Raw genomic sequence first — 25,938 nt, 5'->3', positions numbered from 1 at the left:
ATAAACTGGAGCATAAGGTAACACGCATGTACCCCATGGCTGTGTACCCTCATGCTGTTCTACTCTCGGTCTCTGTTTCCCTGTATTCCAGGGGGAACATAATTTATAACTTTGTGGATGAAGTTTTGTCCTCATTTATGTCTGGCCTCTAGGTTCAGTGTTTAATGCTTGTGAGAATTGATGTTACTGTATGTGCTGGAGTCTCTCCTTTTTAAGTGCTGCGTAGTACTTCATTGAACATATGATGTTTCACAGCCTGTGGATAAACAGTTTATACTTTGGGACTGTTGTCATTAAGGGGGCTGAGATGTTTCATCTGTGTTTTCTTTTTGTGGACATATTTTCATATTCTTTGCCAGTGAAATTCCTGGGTTATTTACTTTGTGCAAATTTGAGTTAATGAGGTATTGTTAAGCTGTGTTCCCATGATGCCGAGCCTCTCTATATACCCACTAGCTGTATATAAAACCTTGTATTATAACTTTGCTAAAAGGTGATGTTTTAACTCTTTAAATTTTGATAGATATGTAGTGGGGTCTTCCTGTGATTTGAATTTGTATGTTTTTATTGCCTGTGTCAACATCTTTGTGTGTGTGTGTGTGTGTGTGTGTGTGTGTGTGTGTGTGTGTGTGTGTGTGTGTTGTTTTCTGAACAATTGACATCCTATCTGTTTTGGGTCTACAAACAGGTAAGATAGTGTTTATCTTCTATAGTAATAAATAGCTGGTGAATGAATGAATGAAGTTAAGTTTGATTATTAATGTATGTATTTCCATTTTGACGATGTGAGCCTTGGTTATAGCACAACCAAAATAAGGTAGTTCAAATGCGGTTTCAGAAGTTGTGACAAAAAGACCAGTAGTTTCATGCTGTAGTAGGGAATACCATCCTATCAGGGTCACTGTTTTAGCCTAAGTTGTTCTGATCCTGGAGCAGTTGCTCTCTGCTTCAAGGTGTTAAGGACCTCACATGGTGACTGGGTGCTGTTCCCCTATGGCTGGAAGGCCTGGATTCACATTTCGTTTAAAAATTGGAAGGGCAATTTTGTTTTAAAACAGGGAGTCTCTATGTAGTCTTCGCTGTCTTGGAGCTCATTCTACAGACCAGGCCGGCCTCAGACTCAGTAATCTACATGCTTCAGCCTCCAGGGTGCGGGATTAAAGGCGTGCACACCACCGCCCAGCTGGAGAGACAATGGCAGTCTTATTATTTTGAGCTGTCTCTCTGAACGTCTTTATCCATTATGAGTGAGCTAGGTTGATCTGTAAGACTTTTGTTGATCCTATAGACTATAATTTATGGTTATAATCTCTTAAAGTTCTTTCTTTTCTATGACACATTTTTGTAACATTTTAAAACATTTCTTTTGTTCTATTAGATATACAGGATTTCAAAAAAATTAATTCACAGATCCACTCAGTTAACTGTGGCTCAAACAACAGTAATTAAGCAATGTGTACCTTGCATTTGAAAGGCATCAGAGGACACAGAGATGTACACACAGCATTTATTTATCCCTAAAATAAAGAACAGGTCTTCTTTCTCAGCTCAAGTCCTTTACTCTAAAGGAGATGGCTTTCCCCTCCCCCACTCTCACCCCCTTTCTTTCTCTCAAGATTCCTTCTATTAATATGTGTATGTGTTCTCTGGCTGGAAAGCTGACTCAGTGGTTAACAGCACTGACTGCTCTTCCAGAAGTCCTGAGTTCAATTCCCAGCAACCACACGATGGCTCACAACCATCTGTAATGCGAGCTAATGCCCTCTTCTGGTGTGTCTGGTGTGAGTGAGAGTTTACTCATATAAGTAAATAAATAAATGAATAAATCTTTTTAAAAATATGTGTTTGCTCTTCTTTTTCAATTTGTATTTTATATATTATGATGTTTTTGGTTTGATTCTGGGGATTGAACTTGGTCTAAAACTGGCTGAGCTGTGTCTCTACCAGTTTCCTATTTGCAATTCTTTTGTGCACAAAAGTAGTCATAGAGACAGATGAGCTGCGCCTATGATCTCATCCATGCATGGAATATAAAATGTTGATCTCATCCTATTCGACAGTAAAATGGGGGAATGGTGCTTACCAAGAAAGAGACCTGGGAGGAAGTTTGATACAATGTCCTGTTCAGGTAGAAACAAGAAATTGATTTGTTCCCACACAGAAGAGTAACTAGACAAAATACTACAGTACTCTACACTTCAGAAGCTTGCAGAAAGGATTTTGAAAGTTTTTGTTGTATAAATGATCGCTAACTTAGTCATTATAGAGTATATTTAAACATATATTTAAACATTATATGATGCACTCTTAATATACTTAAAATATAAATTTCTTTTGCTGCTTTTATATACCAGTTAAGTAAAGTTTGGAAATGCAAACAGGGCTCAGACTTTGAAGGCTGTTTTCCCCCAGCTCCCTCACTGTGACTGCCATGAGGAGGGGTAGCTTATATATGCTTAGCAGTTATTACATAGGTGGGCCAAGCTTTACTCAGTTGGTTTCTTTTTGTTGTTTTTAGGTTGTTTCTTTGTTTGCTTTTATTTTTATTTATTTGCTTTAGTAAATTACTCTGGAGTCCTAAACAGGCTTGCAAGTATAATCCTCTGAAGAATGCTTTACAATTCCACAGTTACTGCTGAATTGTCCTTTGCGGTTTCAGCTGTTTGTACTTCCTCTGTGTCTGTGCGTGTCATTGTCACCCCCTTAAATGCAGAGGCTAAATGACATTCTGTTTTTTAGTCTTCTAGTATTTCATTTAATGAGACCCACACCTTACTTCTGTTTCTATGCTGTCCTCTCCTTATTGCATTCTTCTTACTTTTCCCCTGCAGCGGGAAACTGAAGCATTCTTGCTATGACCGAGGTTCTTTGGGCTGGATTCGTGGGGTGCTGCTTTCTCACACACAGCTTTGAGGGCTCATTGCTCAGGGAAGCCCAGCTCTTTTCACGTGCTGTTTTATGTATTTCTTATAGGAGGAAGGCTCAACAAGGACCTGCGACATTTCCTCAACCAACGGTTCCAGAAAGGGTCTCCGGATCATGAACTCCAGCAGACCATAAGGGACAACCTCTACCGCCATGCCGTGCCTTGTAAGTAGCCAGCCTAAGCGTCTCCCTGCTGGTGTATGTGAGTGTGTATGTGTGTGAGTTTGTAAGTAGAAGAAAAAAGCAAGGCTGAAGGTTCTGGCACACTTAGCAGGGTCAGTACAGTGTCGCAGCATGACAGTGTGACTAGATTTCCATTTGGCTCTGCTACTTTCTAGTTTTAAATGCCTGGCAAATTATCTACCTTTTGTGAGGCTCGCCTTCTGATCTGTGGAAAGACCATGTCAGCCATGCTAGTTTTGTGGAACTGTTGAAGAGTATAAATGGGCTGAAGTACTTGGCATGGTGAAGCCTCTAGAAATGAGGCCATTGTTGTCTTGAGTTATAGAGTAGGTCAGGCAGAGACCCTGATCCTGACTTGTGTGGAGGCAGGCCACTGTGCCTTTGATGGCCCTCAGTGGAGGAAATACCGTACTATGTACTCCTTTTTTTGAGATTGGCTAGAAATTCCTAAATCTGGATTGGGTGAAGAAAAGACTTTCAATACAATCAAATTTGAGCAAGCAAGATGGAGAACACCAGGCCTCTGAAGGGAAACCTTTGAGGTAAGGACAAGGGGACAGTGTGTTGGTCTGCGAGTGGATAAACCGACAGCTGACTTATAATGGTACATGACCACCCTGTGTCCATGAACAGGCTGCTCTCACCTCTGCCTCTCCGAAAGACACCACATTAATTGTGTTTCATTCAAACCGCAAGAACAGATGGTTCTGGCTCTATTCTTGGGAGTTTTACTTTCTGCCTCTGTCATGTGATCTGGCCACCTTTGAAAGAGCTTTAGAAGTACCATTTTTAAGGCACCGCCTCCTAGAAGAAGAAGAATGTCTACAAAGTCCCCCTGATCTATAAATGTTTTTCTTTCGAATTTAATCTTTTGTAAGCAATATACTTGACTGCCATCAGTTTCTGATAACGACTGTAAAGTCACAAGTGGAACTAACTGTAGGCATTCGATAGATTTGAGAACTTTAGTTTCTAGAATGATCGCTGTCTCCACAGGTTCTGCAGAGGAGCACTGAAAGCAACTTGGGGCAGCACTTAGTAGTCCCTTCTTCACCCTGTGGTTCTGCATCTGGCAGAGCAGAGGGGACCTGTCACTGTGACTTAGTGGCCCTCACTCATTTTAGCTTGTCAATAATGAAAACGCTAATCCCCATAGTATGCTTGAATAATTCCGTATGTAGTTGTAGATTAATTGCGATTCCTGGTTCTAATGTTGCAAATGGGGTAGGAATTGGTCATCCCATTTTTATTGATCTAGTACCACATTTTTTTGTTTTGTTTTGTTTTGGTTTGGTTTTTTGGTGAGATTGTGACTCCAGGTGAGAAGACAGAGGCTCTGTGGTCAAGCTTGGTCCATCGATGTCACATTGGCACCAGTTATACACACTTATATGAGAGTAGGGGAGGAAGCAGAGTCATGGGAAAATTAACTCATTTGGAGTTTAGAGTATTTGGAGTTTTCCCTCTTCAACCACCCAGGGCCATTTCTTAGCTGTCCTTGACAGCCTGTAAGTTAGGGTTGCAGGCTGAATACAATTTTTCAGAATTCAGTAATTGCAGACTCATGGTTGTTCTCCATGTAATTTTTCCCCTACTTAGATTCCAATTTAAGAAATGGGGATAAAGCACACGAGCACACCATTGGTTGGCGCATCTGTGGTGTTACCATGGTTACAGTTTGGCAAGCTTTCCCATTTATTTCCCCCTACTGATCTCTTGGACCCAACTGTGAGCTAAATGGCTTGATTTTAAGTTTGCCACTATTTAGGAAGTAGGTCCAAAATGACCATAGTCTTTTAAAAACAGTGGGAAAATCATGTTTATCTTTGCTTGAAAAAAAAAAAGAAAACTTGGTGTTGATGTTCCATTTTTATGAAACTAGGAAATCAGGAATTTGGAAAGTTTAAATGATGTTTGGACCTAAAAAGAGGATACATCGCAATTCACTGTACATACCCAATTATAGAGTGTCAGAAAATGAGGTCTATTTCTGTGGCTAGTGTGCACTGTGTGTGCACTGTGTGTATGCATTTATGGGTGTTTGTATATATGTTCATGTATACCCACATGCACATGTGTTTAAGTGGAGGCCAGAGGTCCACCCTTGATGTCATTCTTCAGGTAATGAAAATGTAAGCTACATTGGGACTTGGGGCTTACCATTTAGGCTAGACTGACTGCCCATGGAGCCCCAGGGATCCACAGATCTCCACCTCCTCATTGATGGGATTACAAGCATGTGTCAACCCATCTACCTTTCCTTGTGGGGTACTGGAGGTGCAGTTCTGTTCCTCATGCTTTCCTAATAAGCACTTTGCCTACCGAGCTACCTCTCCTGCCTTTGATATTGTCTTTAACATGAGTTGGCTAGGGTGATGTAAGTTCGACAGTAGGCTTGAAACAGTCTGTCCCCACATGTGTTTATTTTGACACTTTGGCCCTATGCCTGGGAAAGCTGAGATCTTTGCCAATGCCTTGTGTGAATGGCTGAGGAAGCTCTGGTTTGGGAGAACCAATCCTCCTTGAGTTGTAATAGGAAAAAATGTTCCTCTGATCCGTTGCCTTCCAGAACTTCCATTGACTGATACTAACCTCAGCATGTGGAAAGGTGACCTCGTGAGCAGGCGGGGATGAATTTCTGTTCTCCACATTGTAGATATGTATTGGTCATTGGAAGTGAAGAACTGAAGTTTCTCTCGTCCCAAGTCATCCTGACATCTTTAGTGTCTATGTTTCGGTGGCTGTCACAGCTCAGAACTCAGTCCTGTGCACACCAGCAACACACACAGTACCCTGTTGTGCCAATAATCAGAGGAACAACTCAACTTAACTTCCGCTCAGTCATACTTGTAAATACCATGCTCCCTTCTCATCCACTGCTGTGGTGACTGTTTTTACTCTTCAGCAGCTTCATTGAGGTCTAACTCAGTACCATCCACATTGCCATTTAATGCCTATTTGTGTCACAGCCATCACTGTCCTTTTATTTTTCTCTTTATTGGAGAACTACTGTAGAAGGAAAAAGGTCATCATGGTAGGGACTTCATTTATATATATGATGAAAATCACTCCCACTCCCTAGGACAAAAATGAATACAGACAAAGAGCTACAAGCAGGAGTTAGAAGTCTGGGTGTGAAGTGTGTAGAGGGTTGCTCTAACCAGCTCTGCAACCTTGCGCAGGTCCCAGAACCCCTCTGATGCTCTTTAAATGGAGGTAGTGGTCTGAGCTCAACTAGTGTCTCTGGAGGAGGGGAGGCCTATAAGGCCTAACCTTGTAGGCATCACCAACATTCTGGCTTTGCAACACTTTACCTCACACTTAAGAACCATGTAACCTAGTTGTGTTTGTAGGCAGGCAGGGCATGCGCGCGCGCGCGCGCGCGCGCACACACACACACACACACACACACACACACACACACTATCTCATCATGTCCCAAGTTACCATTTTGTCTTGTGCCTCATTTGTATGTGTCCTGAAGCACACGCAGCCCATTTCTCAGTTCCTGCTTTAGCCACACAAACCTCTTCCTGCCTCCAGCACACATCTGCCTTCTTCTATGTGTACACATTGCATTTGCTGGCCAGTTCTTTACTTTCATTTTAATTTTAAGGTCAGCCTAGATGCCTCTTCTCCCATGAAGTCCTGCCTCATCTTCTCCACTGGGACAGGTGTCCTCCTCATATCTCCAAAGCACTCACCTTTTTACCTCGCCCTGAGCCTGCTATGATTCCTACTGCGTGTCCTCTTTGAATCTGCTTTTGCTGAGCCCGGTCGTATATCTCCCTTAATGACCCCTGCACCATTAGCCTGGTACCTGGATCGTAGGATAACTATTTGTTGACTGAATGAACAAGGGAGAAATGCAGAGGAATGTTTGTTATTTCCCTTGCTTTTCTTATTTGGTTGTGCAGCCCTTAGAGGCTGCTTCCAGGCTGCTCAGAAGTTTGCTCTCCTCAGAGATGGCTGGTAAGGACTTCACTGGTGACTTGGCAGGTAATCCGAGCCCAGAGTGACAGTCCCGAGCTTGGAGCTGTGCAGCCCTTTGCAGCGGCTCTTAATTACAGTCTCTATTGCTGCACCTCCCTCAATGATAGCCTTCCTGTCTTCCAGGATGTGACAGCATCTAAGATTGTTGCTTTGGCGTGGCCACGTTCCTTGTGAGGATAAATGCCTTACCTGACAGGGCTTGTCATTTGCAGTGCTGCCGCTGTCAAAGTGAGATGCAAGATGCAGCTCAGGGCTCATTCAGCAGTGCCGCTTCTCTGGAATGCTAAGTATACACACACACACACACACACACACACACACACACACACACACACACACACACACGCACACACACGCACACACACACCTCCCATGTCCTGCGGCTCTGCTCATTTTCCCACACAGGCAAATGTCTCCTGAAAGAGGAAGGGGACATGGAGCCCATTTATGGATTGGTCTTTTGTGTTGGTCCAGGTTCCCCTTGATTCTGAGACCACTGTAACCTGCCTAAGAGGTATTGATTATTAACTTAAAGGAATTTACAAAGAGATTATATGTGTTCGATCTCCAAGACATTTTAAATCTGATCTGATAAGCGGGTGGCCCGGTCTTTATTTATAGAGGTGCCATATTCAGAGATGGCTGACCATCCGCCCACCCTGACCTTTTCCCGCCTTGTGTATGGAGTCATGTATTACTTTAGGGACTCTCTGAACGCACTAGTCTTCTCTTCGGTACTATTGTTTCCACTGTGGCTTATCGGAAATCAGCTGGTGCTGCCATGTTCTTCAATAGGTGGAGCTGATGGTACCATGGAGCGGGAGCAGGGACGCTGCTGCTCGATGTAGCTTGTCTGTGGGATGCGTGTCTGTGCTCAGGTTGTGCTTGATGTTAATGAAGTGGCTCCAATTGGCGTGTGTAGAGAGCTGTGTAAGCATCTGAGGACTGTCATGACTGCTATTCTCTAATCAAAGTGCTGCCTAGAATTAAAAGGGTTCTGTAGCTCTTCGCAGAGCCTCACCTGACTCATAACACTGATAGTCACCTAACTCGACTCTTCCTGTGACTCAGATACTCTCTGGTGATTTGTATGGATGCCCTGTCATCTCTACCTCCAGTCTCATCTAGGGTATGTAGGCCCTCATGGGCCTGGAGTAAAGGCAGACAGATATATTCTCTTCTCTTCTCCTCTCTCCCCTCCCCCTTCCCCTCCCCTCCTATCTCTGTATGTATGTAGTAGGTAGGTATATATGTACGAATGTATGCAGCATTCGTACAGAGCTAGGTGTAGATACTTGGATATTGGTACCAGAAGTTGACCTTGTTTTGTGAGACAGGGCTATGTGAGGAAGACCTGGTCTCAGCTTCATTCAGGTTTGCTATTTTGCTATTCCGTAAACCCCAGGGATCCACCCATCTCTGCCTTCTCAGCATTGGGTTTATACTCCCAACTTTATAAAATTTGTTTTGTTTTGTTTTTAAACTCACACCCATCTTTCTGTGTCAGATTTCGGTGATGTGGTGGGCACCCAGTACCACAGCTTGAGCTTTTTTTCATTTTTTTTAAGTTATTTTTATTCTATGTGTATAAGTGTTGGCCTGCATACATGCATGCCTGATGCCCTCAGAGGCCAGAAGAGGGTGTGGGATCCCGTAGAAATGGAATTATATTGTATGCGTTTTACCACGAGAGCGCTATGGACTGAGTCATGGTCCCCAAGTGCAGCAAGTGTTCGTGCCTGCTGAGCCGTCTCTCCAGCCTCTATTTTGTCTTTATATGTAATTATTTGTATGCAGGGTGCAAGCATTTAAACTACCCAGCTTGACTGTTACAACCAGGTCTTAGGCAAGAGCAGGGTGCAGTGTGAGTGCCGAGTCATCTCTCTAGCTCCACTCTTTATGTGGGTGGTGTGGTCTGACCCCAGACCTTCATGCTTGGACAGTGAGCCCTTTCCTGGCTGGTCCTTCTTCCTAGCCCCCAAGGTGTTGGCCGCCCGCAGTGTGGTAAGAGTTTGTTTTCCTCCTGTCTTCCCTCTTTACTGTACCTTCTACACGCAGCATCGACGTTTCCCCACGTGTCCTCGGCCGTCTGTAGTCTGCTTCCGGCCTGCCTACCTCTCCCCTTAGGGCGTAGTAGGTACACCCTGCCTGCTGTTTTCATGAAAACGTATTTGTTCTACATCACAGATTTCCTTAAAGGATTCTAGATCTAGAGCAAATATGAAAGGTTCCTTCTGTGGCATAGGCTTTCCCATCCCACACGCTGTGTTCCTGTAGCTTGTATTCTGGAATATGGCAACGCTTGCGTAATGGAGAGTTTAAACAGTGAAGAGCTCTTACCCCTTGGACTGCGTTACATGTTTTCTCACACGCCACGCGGTGCTGAGAGAAGGCAGTGTCAGCACTAGTTGCTCAGGCCTGGGCTTTTTCTCTCTGCAGTTTCAGTTGTCATAGTCCCTGTCACCTATTAATTAAAGTAGAACCCTCACACAGTCACACAGTAGTCCAGGTAAGAAATTCTCAACCTAACTTTAAAAGCATGGACTGGGGGGAGGGGGACCTGTTTCTCGAATGCATATAATTTGGGATTAGGAGAGTGGGGTCAGAGTAGGTGAGGTGGGTCACTTGGTAGGATGGCGCCCAGCGTTCAGAGAGCATCACACTCTCGCCCCAGTACTGCGAGCCGTCCAGCCGGGCGATGCCATAGGCAGTTTCGCACCAGCTAGGCTTTCATGAGACCCTGCCATTCCCCGCAGAAAAGTCTGGCGTCCTATGACTCTTAAGTCCTTTTTCATCTGATGGCAAACTGAAGAGACAGGGCAGTCTTTCGTTGTGCTGGACCATCATTCACTCCATGACTCTTTCTTTCTTTCTTTCTTTCTTTCTTTCTTTCTTTTTTTTTTTTTTTTTTTTTGGAGCTGGGGACCGAACCCAGGGCCTTGCGCTTGCTAGGCAAGCGCTCTACCACTGAGCCAAATCCCCAACCCCATGCCTGTTTCTTCTTGCCAGTCAAGAATTAAGTTCCAGTGAGTCATGAGAATAGCAGGCTACTCCTGGCTGGGGTGGCCCATTTCTCCCGGGCTCTGCCTGTTTCTGGGAATCACCTGCTCACGGTGGCTTCACAGTGTGAGCTTGATAGGTCCAGGGCCACCAAAAAGATACTGACTTCAGGATCCAAGCTGGCAAAGGGTGACTCATCTTACTTCATTGTAATTTATTGACGAGCTGAGTGCTAGCAAAACTCCAACGCTATTTCCTGCAATGTACATTTATTAGTAATAAACCTGACATTGCTTACAGGGATTGTTTTGTTCTGGACTGTGATGGTGACTTTTAATGATGCTATGAAACACACACACATAAACATTATACACATATATGTTCTTACTTATTTCTTTTTTCTCATCTTATATATTCTAATGGGTTCTCTCCTTGAAGTTCATCAAGACTGGCTTTCATTTTAACTCTTAAGAAGGACTCTGAAGAGCAGTATGGTAGGCAGTACACACCTTTAATAACGGCACTCCAGGAAGAGGCAGTTGGATCTCTGAGTTTGAGCCCAGCTTGGTCTTACATAGCAACTTTCGGGTTAGCCAAGGTGACAAAATGAGACACTGTCTTGAAATTTAAAAACAAAACAAAACAAAACAAAAAAAAAACCAAGTCTACTCTGAAAGTCTAAATTCTACATTTGATTGGCAGCTGTCATTTATCCACTGGTTCCAGTGGAGTCTGAGGACCAAACTGTTGTCCCTCTATTTGCTGACAGTGGAGATGGTAGGAATGGCTGTCTTTACCATGACTATAAAGGGAGGGCTGCTGCCATGCTTTACAACTGAAAATTTACTGATGAAAAGAAAGCAACTAATTGGGCTTACTAAGTGCAATCAGTATGTCAGGAGTTACACAAAACATTTTGCCTACACTTTTGCCTTTAATCCTTCTTTTTTGGTTTGTTTTTCTTTGGGACAGAGTCTAACTATGTAGTCCTGGCTGGCCTGAAACTCTCCTTCCATCGTGTCTCTGTCTCTGTCTCTGTCTCTGCTTGCCTGTCTGCCTGTCTGTCTATATGTACTCTCTTTCTTTGTGTGTATGTATATTCATGTTCTCTCTCTCTCTCTCTCTCTCTCTCTCTCTCTCTCTCTCTCTCTCTCTGTGTGTGTGTGTGTGTGTGTGTGTGTGTGTGTCTCTGTGTGTCTGTGTCTGTGTCTGTGTCTGTGTATCTGTGTGTGGTTTAACCTTTAAGCTGGTTTCTTTAGCAACTGGTATGGTAACTGACAGAAGAGCATCACCACAAAGGTGTGTCTGACCTCAAACCACCTTTCAGATTCCACTCTGCTCTCCTGATGGCCCTCACTGACGTTTTTTGTTTGTTTGTTTGTTTTTGTTTTGTTTTTGTCTGTCATTGTCACAAGGAGATGTTGACTCTCTGGGGCTTTGAAGGACCTGAGAGGCCAGTAGCTCTTCCAGTTAGCAGTTTCTTTTTATGCTGTGTAGGGCTATACCACTCCCTCTTCCCATGATATCTGTCAAGTGTATTCAAGGATAGCTGTGAAATGTCCCAGCCTAACACAAAATCATAAACTTTTACCCTGTTTTGCCTTTTCTTTTGTAATTCATTTGCACTTAAGCATGAACTTTGTACACAATAATGTTGTTTTGCAATGTGAGAACTTTACATGGGCCTTCTATCTGAAGGTTTTCCATTGAGGTCTGTCCTGCTCCCTACTGACATGAATTTCCAAATTTACCACCACTGCTTGTTTAAAGTTCTCTTTAGCTTCGGCTAGAAATACAAAGGAAGAACATCACTCATAGGTAGAGGTACCAACATCTAAATCCGGCGAGAGTTTGGTCCTGTGACAAAGAAGCAGATGAGAGGTGGCCACTTTCCTTGGTTTCAAGCTTAAGATGAGATAATATAGTTTGTTATTTTATATATTTTTAGTGCAGATAGAAGACAATTTAAGTCAGTGGTCCCTACAGGTACCCATTTTATTAATGATTAAACTCAAGCACAAATCTGGGTGGGTGGGTGGGTGGTTTGGGTTGGTTGGTTGGTGTGTTGGTTGGGTGGGTGGGTTGTTTGGGTTGGTTGGTTGGTTAGTGTGGTGGTTGGTTTTTCAAGACAGAGTTTCTCTGAGTGGCCCTGGCCATTATGGAACGGCCTTGAACTCCTGAGATCTGCCTGTCTCTTCTCCTGAGTGCTGGGATGAAAGGTGTACATCACCATGCCTGACCCCAAATCCAAGTTCAACCACCATTGAGTCCACGCTCTGCTCTTACTGCTCTGCCCGCCGATGGCTTAAAGATCACATTTAAAATTTATATACTGAATCTTAAAACTTCTTCTCTTAATAACATATGGATTAGTCCTTGGCTGAGTCCGGCATACTAATATATCTATTTGGCAGCCATGTTAATTTATTTAATTGCTTAATAATTTCAGCTGACATTTCCCATCAACATTTGTTGCAATTAAAGAGCAATTTTTGAAGGTGCATGAGTGTTTCCGTTGTGTCCTTGCCACCCATTATGTAAGAGAAATTCCTACTATTTTTTTAGTTTTTCAAAAAGAATATTTAAGTCCAGAGAATTAAATAAAATGTATCTCAGAAATTGTCCTGGCATCAAGTGTGTTCAGTGAAAATAGGGTGGGGGTGTGGCTCGGTTAGTTGAGTGCTCTCTTTACATTCGTGAGGACCTCACCCCCCACTCAACCTTCTTGGGTTTGATCTCTATCACCACATAAAACAGGGCATGGGGATTGTATTAGAGTCCTCTAGAGGATCAGAGTCCATCAGATTAGTCTGATATTAATATATATTGTATTTGTATACTTATACAAATATACACATATACATGTGTATGATATATATGTTCAACAGTGACTCTTTGTACTCTGGAGAGCCTACAGCTGCTGTATACAGACTATAGCTGCTCAGTTCATAGACTGGATGGATGCTCCACTGGTCTCAACCTGGTGCTCAAGGCCTGGCGAGGCACTGGTGTCCATATTGGGATATTGGCGCCTATTGGAAGCTAAGAAGGCTGGGTTCTGTTCTTACCAAAGGATGGTGTCAGCAGCAGCAGCAGCAGCAGCAGCAGCAGCAGCAGCAGCAGCAGCAGCAGCAATAGCATAGATGCACTTAGCAGCATTCAGCCCAGGGAGCTCTGCTTTTTCCTTTTTAGCTTGCCCTCCTGGAATGGACTGTCCCTCTGAGGGATGAACTATCCCTTGCTAATCCTTCATAAATAACCTTCTCAGACCTCCTCAGAGGTTGGACTTTTGGTTGATCCTAGATTCATTGGCAGTGACACCCAAGATTAACCATACTGGGGTACCCTTTGTGCCCAGCACTTAGTTGGTGGAGATAGGAGAATGAAATGTTTAAGGCCATTCCCAGTTATGTAGGGAGGTTGAGGCTCTCCTGGATTGCATGAGACTCCATCTACAAAACAAGATAAAACCAAACCTCACAGACCCACCACCACCACCCCCCCTTTTTTTTCTAGTCCTTTTGGTGGATTCTGAGCATTTTTTAAAGTCCAGGTAAGAAGACATTTCCTCTTGTCATTGGATTGTCTTACTAAAGACCATGACAAAATGGGGGGTTTGAGAGATGACTTGGCAGTCGAGCACTGTGTGCTCTTTCTCTGGGTTTGGTTCCCACACAGATCAGGGAGGATGAACTGTAACTCCTGTTCCAGGGCACCTGATATGCGCTTCTGGCCTCTGTGAACCTCTCCATCCTCATGGTATGCGCGCACATGAGTACACACACACACACACACACACACACACACACACACACACACACACCAAATAGTTTACTCTTGATTTACTAAAGATAAAAACAAACTTGCCTAAACACATGATAGATATGCTCATGCTTATCTGCATAATGGTTTAAATCTTTGCTGAATATTTGACCGTGTGGGACATAGAGTTCTTGAGTGTCTTTGAGAGTTGATCCGTAGCTTGGCAGTACCATGGTGAGTGCTGGAATGCTGCTTTACACAGGTGCATAGCACCAGACAGCAGAGGTATATTTACAGCCATTTTAGAAAAGTTTGAAACTCCAAGCTTGGTACAAACCAAAATTCACTGAGCCAGTTTTTTAAAATGCAATTCAAGTCAGCAGCTCAGACAGTGATTTTAAGAATCAAACAATTTAATACAGTATCATCCAAAGATAAGCCAATTTGATAACATGCTGAGGAATGACAGTAGGGGAAATTTTAAAGGCTTTCTGTTTTGCATAGCTAAATTATGTTCCTCTAAGAGCAGAAGACTTCAGGAGAACAGTAAAAGTGCTGTGATGTATAACCTATGGCGCAGGTAGCTGAGCCTAGATCCTGTAGATGGTGTTGCTGATGCTACAGGGGGTAGCGTGCTCAGTGCAAGTCACCCTTCAGGACAGGGCAGTAAAGTCACAGATTGAGAAGAGTAAGAACAATGACAGACACAAATACCTCAGGACGCGTTCGTGCTGGGGTCTAATTGTTGGTCATTTCACATTCAGATCCCTCTTACTATTGCCAGACATTTCGTATCCCCCACGTTCAGTTGTAAGATGCTTTATGGATTTCAGCACACAGTTTTAGAAACTGTTAAGCTGGCAAGATGGCTCAGCAAATGAGCGCACTTGCAATGAAAGCCTGGTGACCCGAGTTCAATCCCTGGGTACAATAGTGGAAGGAAAAACTTCTGAAGGTTTTCCTTTGACTTCTTCATGCACAGCGTGGCACAGGATCGTCGGCACTCACCACAGCTTGTTCTCTCTCTCTCACTCTCTCTCTCTCTCTCTCTCTCTCTCTCTCTCTCTCTCTCTGCACACACACACACACACACACACACACAGAGAGAGAGAGAGAGAGAGAGAGAGAGAGAGAGAGAGAGAGAGACTCTGAGGTGAAATGCTCAATGTGCTTTTATTAAATTTAGACTAGAAAATGTCTGTTATTCCATTGCAATTATAATATGAACAAAATGGTCATATTGATGAATGGCATACTGCATTTAAAATTAGGCCATTAACTTGTGAAGGTAGCAGGGCAACACCATAAATGAACCCTTTAGTAATCTCCAAGAAGGATCCTCCCTCCACATACAATTAACTGGTTACCACTTCAGTCTGGAAACGTGCACCGAAGTATACGGCCAGGGTGAATATACAGCTAATGTCGGTTCTTCACAAACATCAAAAGCAACTGAACATATATTGCCTGGTCAGAGAGGGAGAAAGAGAGTAACAGGCTAGCAGGCAGGAATGTTAGCAGTGGGTGAGGCTGGGACAGGTCATGTGACAGACTGCCTTTTATCCTTTTTATCCCTTTGATTTCTTTAAATTATGAGGTACTGCCAGATAAGTATTATTAAAAGAAAACCAACCCAGACCCAAAAGAGATAAGTTAACCAATTATTGTTTAGGAGAAAAGGAATGTATGTCTTCACCCGTGGAGCGCTCTTCCTATATCAGTGCCTTTAGCCTAAAGCTGAGATTTGCTGAGCAGCCCATTGGATCATGAAGTCGAGACCGTCCTGAGGGGTGTGCGTTGGGGGAAAACAAAAATCTCTTGTGGAAAAGCGAATGTATGCTGTTTTAATTACAGCATGTCATGCCGTTATTGCAGAACCCTATGAAGTTAGGCATGTCTGTTATACTGGTACTGTCTTATCGGTCAGGAAGAGGCTGGTTGACTTTCTTTTGTGAAATAGAACTGAAACACCAGCGCTCGATTTTCAGTCAAAATTCTATAGCTTTTGTTGTTGTTGTTGTTGTTGTTTGTTTGTTTTTTTAGACTATGAGTATAGTAGTTGTATGTATTCTTATCTCGAAAATAAGTTAGGAGTAATCATTTCTAGTAAATTCTAAGGATCCGCTAATGGGATCTAGATGACTGTAAACGTATCTGTAGAATGATAATTATTTACAGGCATATGCTGAGGGCTTCATAGGCCAGGTTTAAATCCACTGTAGTGTAATCATCTCATCATCATATAACAGGGTGCAGTTATTCTCAAGGTTAAATAAGTTCAAAATCTCATTACCTCTCAGTCATAGATCTGTACTGTGTTACTCCATGAGATCCACTCTTAATCAGAGAGTGATAGTGCCTAGAGAGAGAGTGCTTTTAAAAGAAAAAGAATTGGTAATTCAGTACGGCCTTCTTCCTGGTAGGCTTGTGTTTTATTATTCTCTGTTAATTAGGTTGTAGTCTTAGAATCCCATGAAAGGCACCGTGGTGCTCAAATCCAAGGGCTGCTATTCCGTCATCTGCGATTTATGCCCTTGAGGGACCGTATAGCCTTACGCAATAGCCCAGTTCTAACAGTGGGTTCTTTGCTAGACACACAGTTTGAGAGGGAGTGGAATAAAACTGCTACTCGTTTTGGAAGTGTGTATCCCGAAGAGGCTTCCTAAATATTGCAACACAGTGTGTTATCCAGGCGATATCTGCTACAGATTTAGCAGAAACCCAATCCAAAAGAGTTCTTCATTCTTCTTCCTTCTTAATTCATTCTTTACAGTTTCAAATTTAAACATGATCTTGGGTCTGAACCTGAGATACTTCCAGATCTGTGGCTCCCACAGTGTGACAAGCAGGGAAGTAAACACAGAAACCTGATCAGCTAGTTTAGCAGACTCAAGGGCGAATGCCACCCAAAACAGAGGAAGGCCTTGGTTCAGTCTTGGTCTAGATCACCTTTTTCCACACTGTGAGATTACTGTGGGCAGATTGGGTTTACTGTTGGCGCCTGTGGGAACATGTTTCCTGATCTTTCTTATCATTAGAAATCCATCAATGGTTTTTCCAAATACCACCTGCTTCCCATCTAGCCAACCACACGTAGAACATGTAATAAAACAAACAAACACCTGGCAGCCGTCTGTACTGGGCCTCCTTCTCCGCTCCTTGTCTGATCCATGTAAATAGCTTCAGTTGCAGGCTTCCACATCTTTGAGCTTAGTCACTCTGCCATGCTTTCTGCATGGTGATGGACTAAAACCCTCTGAAACTGGGAGCCAAAAGAAGTTTGTCCTTTGTTTCTGTGAGATATTTTGCACCAGTGACACAAATTAATTAATGAACTACCAGGATTGACCCTTAATGAGCAGTGACTATCCACCCCGATTTCTCAATTAGAATATCCATTTATTCAGCCTATATCTGCTCATTCCTCTGCCTCCGGGGGAAAATTTCTACTGAACAGCAGCACCCAGCAGATGAATGTGTTGGGTGCTCAGCGTTAGAGATAAGCTGGGTAAATTTCCTGCTTTCAGAGAGTTTGCTGTGTAGTAAGGAAGGCAAGAAGAGTGCGGGAGATAACCTCCATAAGCCCAGTGGGTCAGTGTGACATGGGTTGCCACATAATTAACCAAAGAGATGCAGGGACAAGCAGTGGAGGAGCCGGGAACTGTCTATGTCCACCCTGTGACTGTGAGCTAATAGACCCACCCATTAGTGCCTTGTATGCTGTTTAGTACATCATCATGTTGTCTGTAGGTCTATGTGAAAAGGACGTTAAAGCCTTGTGTAGTGGTGCATGCCTTTAATACCAGCACTTGAAGGATCTCTGATTTCTCGGCCATCATGGACATAGAAAAAAATTTTTTTTAACTTGAGGCCCATAATGAGGGAGACTTTAGACAAATGACCTTGGCCCTACCTGTCCTGGCTAACCCATGACAGTAATGACACTCTTCCCAGCTTCAGGCTCAGCTTTGGTCGCTTGTTAGGAGCAAGAGTTTGTGATAGCCTCAGGCCTTTCTCAGGGCTTGGCCTTGAAGCCCCCTGTTCTTTACTCTCAAGCCACCTATCTCTTCTACATTTGACTTAGGTAGAGTTGAGATTTTCCGCCCTTTCCTGCACTGTTAGGAGTGGCCCATTCTGTTGTCTTAGGAGTTCCATTTGAAAAGTGAGACAAGTTTTGGTTAGACTGGAATTGAAGTTATTTTTAAGGTCCCTTGCTGGTAACCAGTGGGGATTTATTCCCCTGGTTTCTGTATGTAAATGTGTTTGGTGTTAGGGACAGGGCCATTAAATCCTTACAGCCTATGAGAGCTGCAGCGTTTGTATTCTCCGTTTCCTCTGGTGATTTTAAAGATATATATGCCTTGTTTTCATCTCTAATTGGTTTTACATAGCTTCAGCTCCACTTAATTAGGACTTGCGAGAGAAACACCACATCTGTTTCAGTAGAATTTTGCAAGAAAACCTTGCTTGAGTGGTAGATGAAATGTTCTTCAGTTGTGTGGTAGGACTTAAAATGAGACGTACATTCATACGTACGTGTGTGTGTGTGTGTGTGTGTGTGTGTGAGAGAGAGAGAGAGAGAGAGAGAGAGTGTGTGTGTGTGTGTGTGTGAGAGAGTGTGTGTGTGTGTGAGAGAGAGTGTGTGTGTGTGTGTGTGAGAGAGAGAGGTAGAGAGTGTGTGTGAGAGAGAGTGTGTGTGCGTGTGTGTGAGAGAGAGAAAGAGAGTGTGTGTGTGTGCGTGTGTGTGTGTGTAAGAGAGAGAAAGAGAGAGAGAATGTGTGTGTGTGTGTGTGTGTGAGAAAGAGAAAGAGAGGGGGGAGAGAGAGAATGTGTGTGTGTGCGTGTGTGTGTGTGAGAGAGAGAAAGAGAGAGAGAATGTGTGTGTGTGTATGTGCGCATGCGTGCGCGCATGTGTGTTACCTTGTATGTATTGATTCTTCTCCCTCCATGCGTTCCAGGGACTGACTGAGGTCTTCAGGCTTCCAGGCATGTGTCTTGACTCTGCTGAGGCGTCTAGCCAGCCCCAGTTCTGTCATCTCTTACTAACGTTGCTCTTTTGAAATGCATCCATGTGCCTGAGTGTAACAGTAGTCTCGTTTTTCCCCACTGGATAGTTCTCATCGTATGGATAGACGGCCATCCTTCCCGCTGGTTTCACTGGGCTCCAGCTTTTAGCTCTTCCTGTATGTGTTTTTATATGACTGGACACGTCTGCACAATACAATACCTGGAGGAGGGTTGCTGGTCAAAGTGAAGACATAAATCTGGTAGTGGTAGATGTTGTCAGAACACATCCAGAGTGGCTATAGCTTTTACTGTGCACCTACGTGGAGCTCGGGTCACACCTCATTGTCAGAATCATTACCTACTGTTGGTTTTATAAAATAAATATTTTTGTCATCTTAGTGGGATACAGCAGTGTCTCTTTTGCATTCTTGCTGATACAAAATGACGTTGAGCACCATGTCCAGGTGTTTGTTTCTATTTTCCTTGTAGATTATCTCTTTTCCAAAGCTGTAGCAGGAGCTCAGTCTTCCACTTCGTCTCTGAGTTTGGACGGACTGTAGAGTGAGTGCAGAGACATCCTTGGCATCGTAACAAAACTGCTAATCCAGCCGGGTGAGAATAAGACCAGTACCACAGTTGTCGAGCTAAATTTGAAGCACGTTTTATTAAATACTGTCCAGGACAATGGCTATTGGCCAGGTTCATACCCAGGATCCTCAGAGAATGGCTCCAGATCTATGAGTCATGGACTTACTAAGGCAAACCCCACAAGGCTACATACTTCCTACCCTCCTCCAGTTGGGGCAAGCGTACATCTTGATATACTTCCTGCTGTGAATCTTCTGCCTCCATGTGATCAAGAACATTCTGTGCAGTTGAGGCACACACGGCTTGTTATCCTCCATCAGAGGTTCTCAACCTGTAGGTCATGACCCGTATGAGGGGAAGATTAATAAATCTGTGGGGAAGTTTAATAAATCTTTTACATGGGTCGCCTAAGACAATTGGAAAACACAGATATTTACATTATGATTCATAACAGTAGCAAAACCGTATTTATGAAGTGGCCATGAAAATGGTTTTATAGTCGGGAGTCACCACAGTGTGAGGGACTGTATGTAAAAGACTGCAGCATTAGAAAGGTTGAGAACCACTGTCTTATATGAACAATTGCCCCTAGCATCCCTAGAAGTTATCTGTCCTTGCACAAGTGGGGCTTACAGGTTAGAAACATTTCGGTTTTATAGATCTCTTAAGCACAGTAATTTAAACTTAAACCATAACTTTAGCCATCACAAGACCTGTCTTTAAAGAAAAAAAAAAGGCATTAAATAGTAGATCAAAAATCAAGCATTAGAAACTTCACTTGGGTCTAAGGAAGAGGCTCATTGGGTAAAGAGCTTGCCTTTTAAGCACAGAACTTGAGTTTGATCTACAGAACCCATGTAAAAGTGTCTGGATGTGGTAGCTTAGATTTATAATCTCAGTGCATCAGAGACTGGCAGATTCCCAGATTCCCAGTCACTCACTGGTCTGCTTAGTGAGTTTCAGATTCAGTGAGTGACTTTGTCTCATTAAAAACAAGATATGATGGCCCTTGAGGAATGATACAGCTTGAGGTTGTCTTTTCCCCCTACATGCTTGCATGCACATTCATACATAGCATATGCACATACACAGACACGCAAGCACATACATACTTAAAGGAAACCTTATGGAATGGGTCCAGTCCTGCCTACTGTATAGGTGGGCCGCAGTAAGAGGGGGAAGTGTAACACGATCACCAAGTACCAAGCAGTGAGCACTCTGTTCCAGGCCTGGAAGAAGGCACAGGAGAATAACGTCTAAATTAAGAAAATCTATTCTTGTATTAGGGGTCAGATTCATTAAGACATTGTAACGGCTTTCCCTTTCTCTTTGTGTGTGCCCTCACCTGCCTTCTATTCTTCTGCAGAACAAAAAGAGAATGGTCACATGCATAATACATATGGGGCTAAAGCGTCTGATTTGTTACAAAGGCACACTGGAGGTCATATCGGTTCTCCTAAGAAATTTGTCTTTGCAAGGGAGACAGATGTGTAGTAAAAGTGAGTTTCTTTTTAGACTCCACTAAGATAAAATGTAAATGTACCACTCAATTAGAGATGTCTCCCTGCCCCGCTAAGGGGCAGGAGGGAAAGGCCTGGGCTTTGTCTCTCATTCATTCTCCCTCCTTTGTTACTGAGCTCCTCAGAGATTCAGGTTGTTCATTTTATGAAGTAGAGGGAGCAACACCTTCCTTGTAGCCTTGCAAGGCTTTGCTCAGTGCCTGGCCCCAGTCAGGAAGCACTCTATTGGGAGCTGCTGTCATGGGTGATGCTCATGGGAGAGTGCTGGTGCTGATGAAGATGATGAAGGGGCCTCTTTGGCTCAGAGGGACCGGGAACCCTGTGAGGCACATCAGGAAGGGCAGTTTTCCCCACGTATCCCTTTGCAAATCAGGCTCAGGGCTAGCCCTGACCTCCCAGATGAATTACATGAGTTTTGTTGTTCTGTTCCGATGTACGTGTTTGGAAGTGTGTGTTAACCAGGCTGTGGTGGTACATGCCTTTAATAGCATTTCTCAAGGAAGAAACTGAAGAATCTCCAAGTTCTAGGCCAGCCCATAGACTGCATTCCCTGGACAGCCAGGGACTTACAGAGAAACCTTGTCTTGAGATGGGCTGGGGTGGGAGGCGTATATTTAAATAAGAATAAAATCACAGTGATTTAAGAAGGTACTGGGATTTAGTTCAGAAAACTTCCATCATCCTGGCTGTGGAATACTGTTAAGGTTATTAGTAAATGCAAATTTCAAATGTGGCCTCATAACCCCTCCACCATCGGATGTCGGTACTTGGATAAGTTGCTTCCCTTGGGATTCCTATGTTCTTTTCTCTTCTTTTCTCTTTTCTTTTCCTTCCTTCCTTCCTTCCTTCCTTCCTTCCTTCCTTCCTTCCCTCCCTCCCTCCTTCCTTCCTTCCTTCCTTCCTTCCTTTTTTTTTACTTAGACTTATAGAGAGGACTGAGAGACATAACATGGAAATATGACCTGGTACACAGTTGGTGGCCATGTTGCTGAGATAAATCCATGCTGATGGGTAGTGTCAAGTTTAATGATACTTCTTTAAGAGCACAGTTGACTGTTACAAAGGAAAGTGTGTGTTTTAAGCACACCTACCAGACCATGTAGCCTTGCTCAGCCTTGTCTGTGTGTTGTGGCTATAAGCAGGCTCTGGTTCTATAATTCTGTCACCAAATGTTTCACGCTCTTTAGAGCAGTTGCAACTGAGATAAATCTGCTGTATAACTAGCCTACCATTGAGCGATCTATAATTTACTGGCATAAAACACACTAACCTGCACATTAAATGGTAAGTGTGATGTAGCCTTATTTTTTTTCTCTCTCCCCCTCATTAACTATAAAGCCTTTAAGCATGCTTTCAAGATAGGTCAGGCAGTGCAAAGGGGTCCTGGTTGGCCTCGTGGGCTTTTACTTTTGTTGCTATTTCTTGAGCTGTCAGAAATGAATGGCTGGCTGTCTGAAGGCAGGTGAGCGTTTTTTTTTGCAGTAGTGCAAAGCCCCCATGAAGCACACCCATGTTGCACACCCATGTTGCACAGCATCTCCCCTAGCAAATGCACATCTCTGCTTCCTATCCTCTTTAGTTACTCACTGTAACAGCTTTTCTTCAGGACTTCGCATGGGTGTTCTATGAGAAGGCCATAATGTACCACACACATGTAAAACGTTCATACGTCATGTCCCCTGTTCTCCTGTGTTCCGAACCCAGTGAGAGCCACAGCGAAGAAGACCAAAAGGTGACAAGAAAAGGCTTAAGGAAGGTTACAGTGTTGAGACGAAAAAGTATGACCTTGTAAAATAGCTCATCTATCGTGAGGCCCTATAAACAATGATCCCACTCTGACAGCACCCTGCTCAGTACAAGTTTGGACCTTCTGGAACTTTTATCGTTGATGGCGCCATTGTAGAATGTTTTTTCCCCATTTGCTATATGATTCCCCAGCTGACTTAGGAGAGCCTCTGAATTGTCCATGAGATTGCTTTCTCTAAGGGTGGAGGGATCACTTCCTCACGTGTTTGTGGTAATTCAAGTCAAAATCCAGGTGGAAAACCTCAATTCAAGCTGTTACATTTTCTTCCCTTTTTACTTATTGTGTAAGTCAGAGGTTCTCGTCGGGAAAACGGGCCTCTGTGGACCCGTATGTAACTGCGAAGTGATTTATCGTTTGCCTTTGAAGTTACATGAAAGTCGTCATATTCCATATGCAGGAGGAAACACCAGCAGTGATTTCCCATCACCTCTTGGTTATAAATTGACATAATTATCAGGTCCTTTGACTAACTTAAAAAGCATCAGATAAGTTGGAGTTCTTTTGTTTGGCTTCTCTTTCTACAGCAATATCTCTTACCTCCTAAATGAGCATTATAGACTCACCTTAGGAGAAAATCAGCCTCCTTTCCTGGCACAACTTTGCTGCAGAATCCAAGCAGGTGTACTTAAAAATTGTGCCCTTAGCAAGGGGACTCATTTGGATCAGTGGCTCCTGTGTCCTATAAAACCAGTACTTCTTGATTTGTAGATATGTTTTCCCACATTTGGGAGTATAGAAACATGGATGTATATATGTAATGTTAAAGTTTTCTTTTTTTCATTGAGAATTTTATTAAAGAATATAATTAAAGTTTATAATTGAATATAAATCAAAGTTTATAATTAATAACACATTAAAACTAAGGGTCTCTCCCTCTGCCCCCACCCTCCACCCCCAGTCTCAGTTATCCTAGAATAGCTTTGAACTTGACTTATAACTAAGCATGACTTTGAGCTTCTCATCCTCTTGCCCCTATATCCTGAGGGCTGGGATTTCGCACATGATCCGTCACACCTAGTCTGTGCAGTTGTAGGCATTGAACCCTGGCACTCTGCTTTCTTTGAGCAAGCATTCTGCATCTGAGTTATATCTCCAGCCCCCAGACACGGAAAGATTGATACTGAAAACGAAACAAAACAAAAAACCTTACCCTAGTGCTGTGGTCTGAAAAATGTCCTCCTAAATTCAAATGTTGAAATTAATGGCCAATGTGATATATAAGACTTAAATCAAGCCTTGAATGTGAAAAGATTTACAGCTGTTATCAGAGAGCTTAAGATAATGTGTTTGTGTTCTGTCTTGGCTCTGTCCTGTGGTGACCAAGCTGCCATCTTGGTACAAAAGAGAGTTCTTATGAGACTCCCAAGCCTATGGGGCACATTTGCTTTGAAATCTCCACTTAACTGAACTAAACAACTGCCTGACACAAACCTCACAAATTTCTGCTTCTTACAAACGCCAATGCAAATGGACTAAGACGCAGACTATTTATTTTTGTTACTTGTGCTTTGAATTTTCGTGTCTAGGCTGATAAATCAGCCTGTGGGTGACTTTAGTTCAAGTGAGTTGCCTTGGTATCCACCCCTTATCTACCTCCATGGCTCCACCAACCAGCAGGAAGTTCCAGCCACATTTTTAATGAATACCTTAGAGTGTTTCATTCTGTGCAAGCATCAAATTATTGTATCATTACCACATACATTTTTGTTATTAAAAATAAAAGCACAAAAATGTCATGTGACCTTTGTAATACCATGTGTTTACCTTTTATCTGATAGTCATAGACTGTTTAAATCCTCTAATCATTTGCCTAGTATGTGTAAGGTACCCTGGGCCTTCAGCATCCCATGCCTAATACACACAACATATACACTCCTATCTGAGGGCCAGACAGCGGAGCATAGCGGTGTAAGCTCAGTGTGGGAGTGCCTGCTCAGTATGTCATACAAGGCCCTAAGCTTAATTCCCAGCACTGCACAAACAAAATGAAACAAAATATCTTTCTGCTATCTTTTTCCAATAATTCACAAATGTGTTCTGAATTGCCTTTGCCTCACTGTGGCAAAGTGTCTGAAGAAAAATCAGCTTAAAGGAAAGGGCTGTTTTGGCTTCCTGTCAGAGGGTTTTGGCTTGTGCTTGCTTGGCCCCATTGCTTTTGAGTCTGAAGTGTAACAGGACACCATAGCAAAGGGGTGTGGTTGAAGAGATCTCTTCACTTCATGGTGGCTGAGAAGCTGAGAGGTGAGAGGAAGACACAAACACCCTAGTACCCAGAGGTCATGCTTCTAACCGCCTACCAGTCCTCACTTCTTCAAGCCCGCCTTACAAGCCTGCCTTACCTCCCACCGGCCCCACAATGGGACAACCAAATGTTTAAGAATGGACTTTGGGGGATAACACCATAAACCATAGTACGTATGAGCATATATAAAAGACAAAGAATGCGTAGCAAAGAATGTGCATTTGGTTAATTATATAATGGGCACTCTCCTCTATTTTATGGCTGGGTAAGAACTTTCTGTGAAAAATCCCACCATGTGTGCTTGCTTGCTTGTTTCATTAGTTGGGAGCAGGGAAGAGACATTAGACCTTTTAGTGTAACTGTGTTTTATTTAGTCATTTCTCTCTTTTGTTTTCTATGGTTTTGTTCTTTGTTTTGTCTTGTTGTTCTTTGTTTTGAACTCTTCTTTCATACTTTACATCAGGACTGTAGTTTCCTCCTCCCTCCCTCCCAGTCCCTTCCCCTCCCTTCTAGTCCCTTCCCCAGGATCCACTTCTTTATTTCCCTTTAGAAAAGTTCAGACCTCCCAGAGTTATCAACCGAATGTGACACATCAAATTGCAGTATGACTTGGCACAACCCCACATATTAATTCTACTCCTTCTTAAAGCAGTTTCGTTTGTGTATTATCCCAGAAAATAACATCTGTCTAGGTTATCAAACTAAGAGTTATGTATGGCATTCTCTTACACATGAAGATAAAGTTTTTCTAATTATAATGCTTTCCCTTCTGTTTCTGAAACAAATGCCATGATTTCTTCCTTCTCTACTAACGGATTTTGTTTTCCAAAGAGTTTTTTCTTACACTTTCACAGAAAACAACAAACAAAAATCTTCCTCTTTTCATCCTTTTTTCCTTATTGCCTGTAGTT

At 43.1% G+C, this 25,938-nt stretch overlaps 1 protein-coding gene across 50 annotated transcripts in view; it reads left to right on the top strand.

Moving 5' to 3' along the window:
• Positions 1 to 25,938, top strand: part of Magi1 (membrane associated guanylate kinase, WW and PDZ domain containing 1) — a 603,975-nt gene that overhangs the window by 337,604 nt on the left and 240,433 nt on the right. For all 50 annotated transcript variants that reach the window (NM_001401825.1, XM_087658830.1, XM_087658851.1 and 47 more), the window contains 1 exon segment: positions 2,974 to 3,090. In NM_001401825.1, the coding sequence (NP_001388754.1) occupies positions 2,974 to 3,090 (117 nt within the window).

This window comes from Rattus norvegicus, chromosome 4 (assembly GCF_021556685.1).
Source record: "Rattus norvegicus strain SHRSP/BbbUtx chromosome 4, alternate assembly SHRSP_T2T, whole genome shotgun sequence".
In the NCBI taxonomy this organism is placed as follows: domain Eukaryota; kingdom Metazoa; phylum Chordata; class Mammalia; order Rodentia; family Muridae; genus Rattus; species Rattus norvegicus.
The sequence above is the reverse complement of the archived record's forward strand: the minus strand, read 5'-3'. Positions and strand labels throughout refer to the sequence as shown.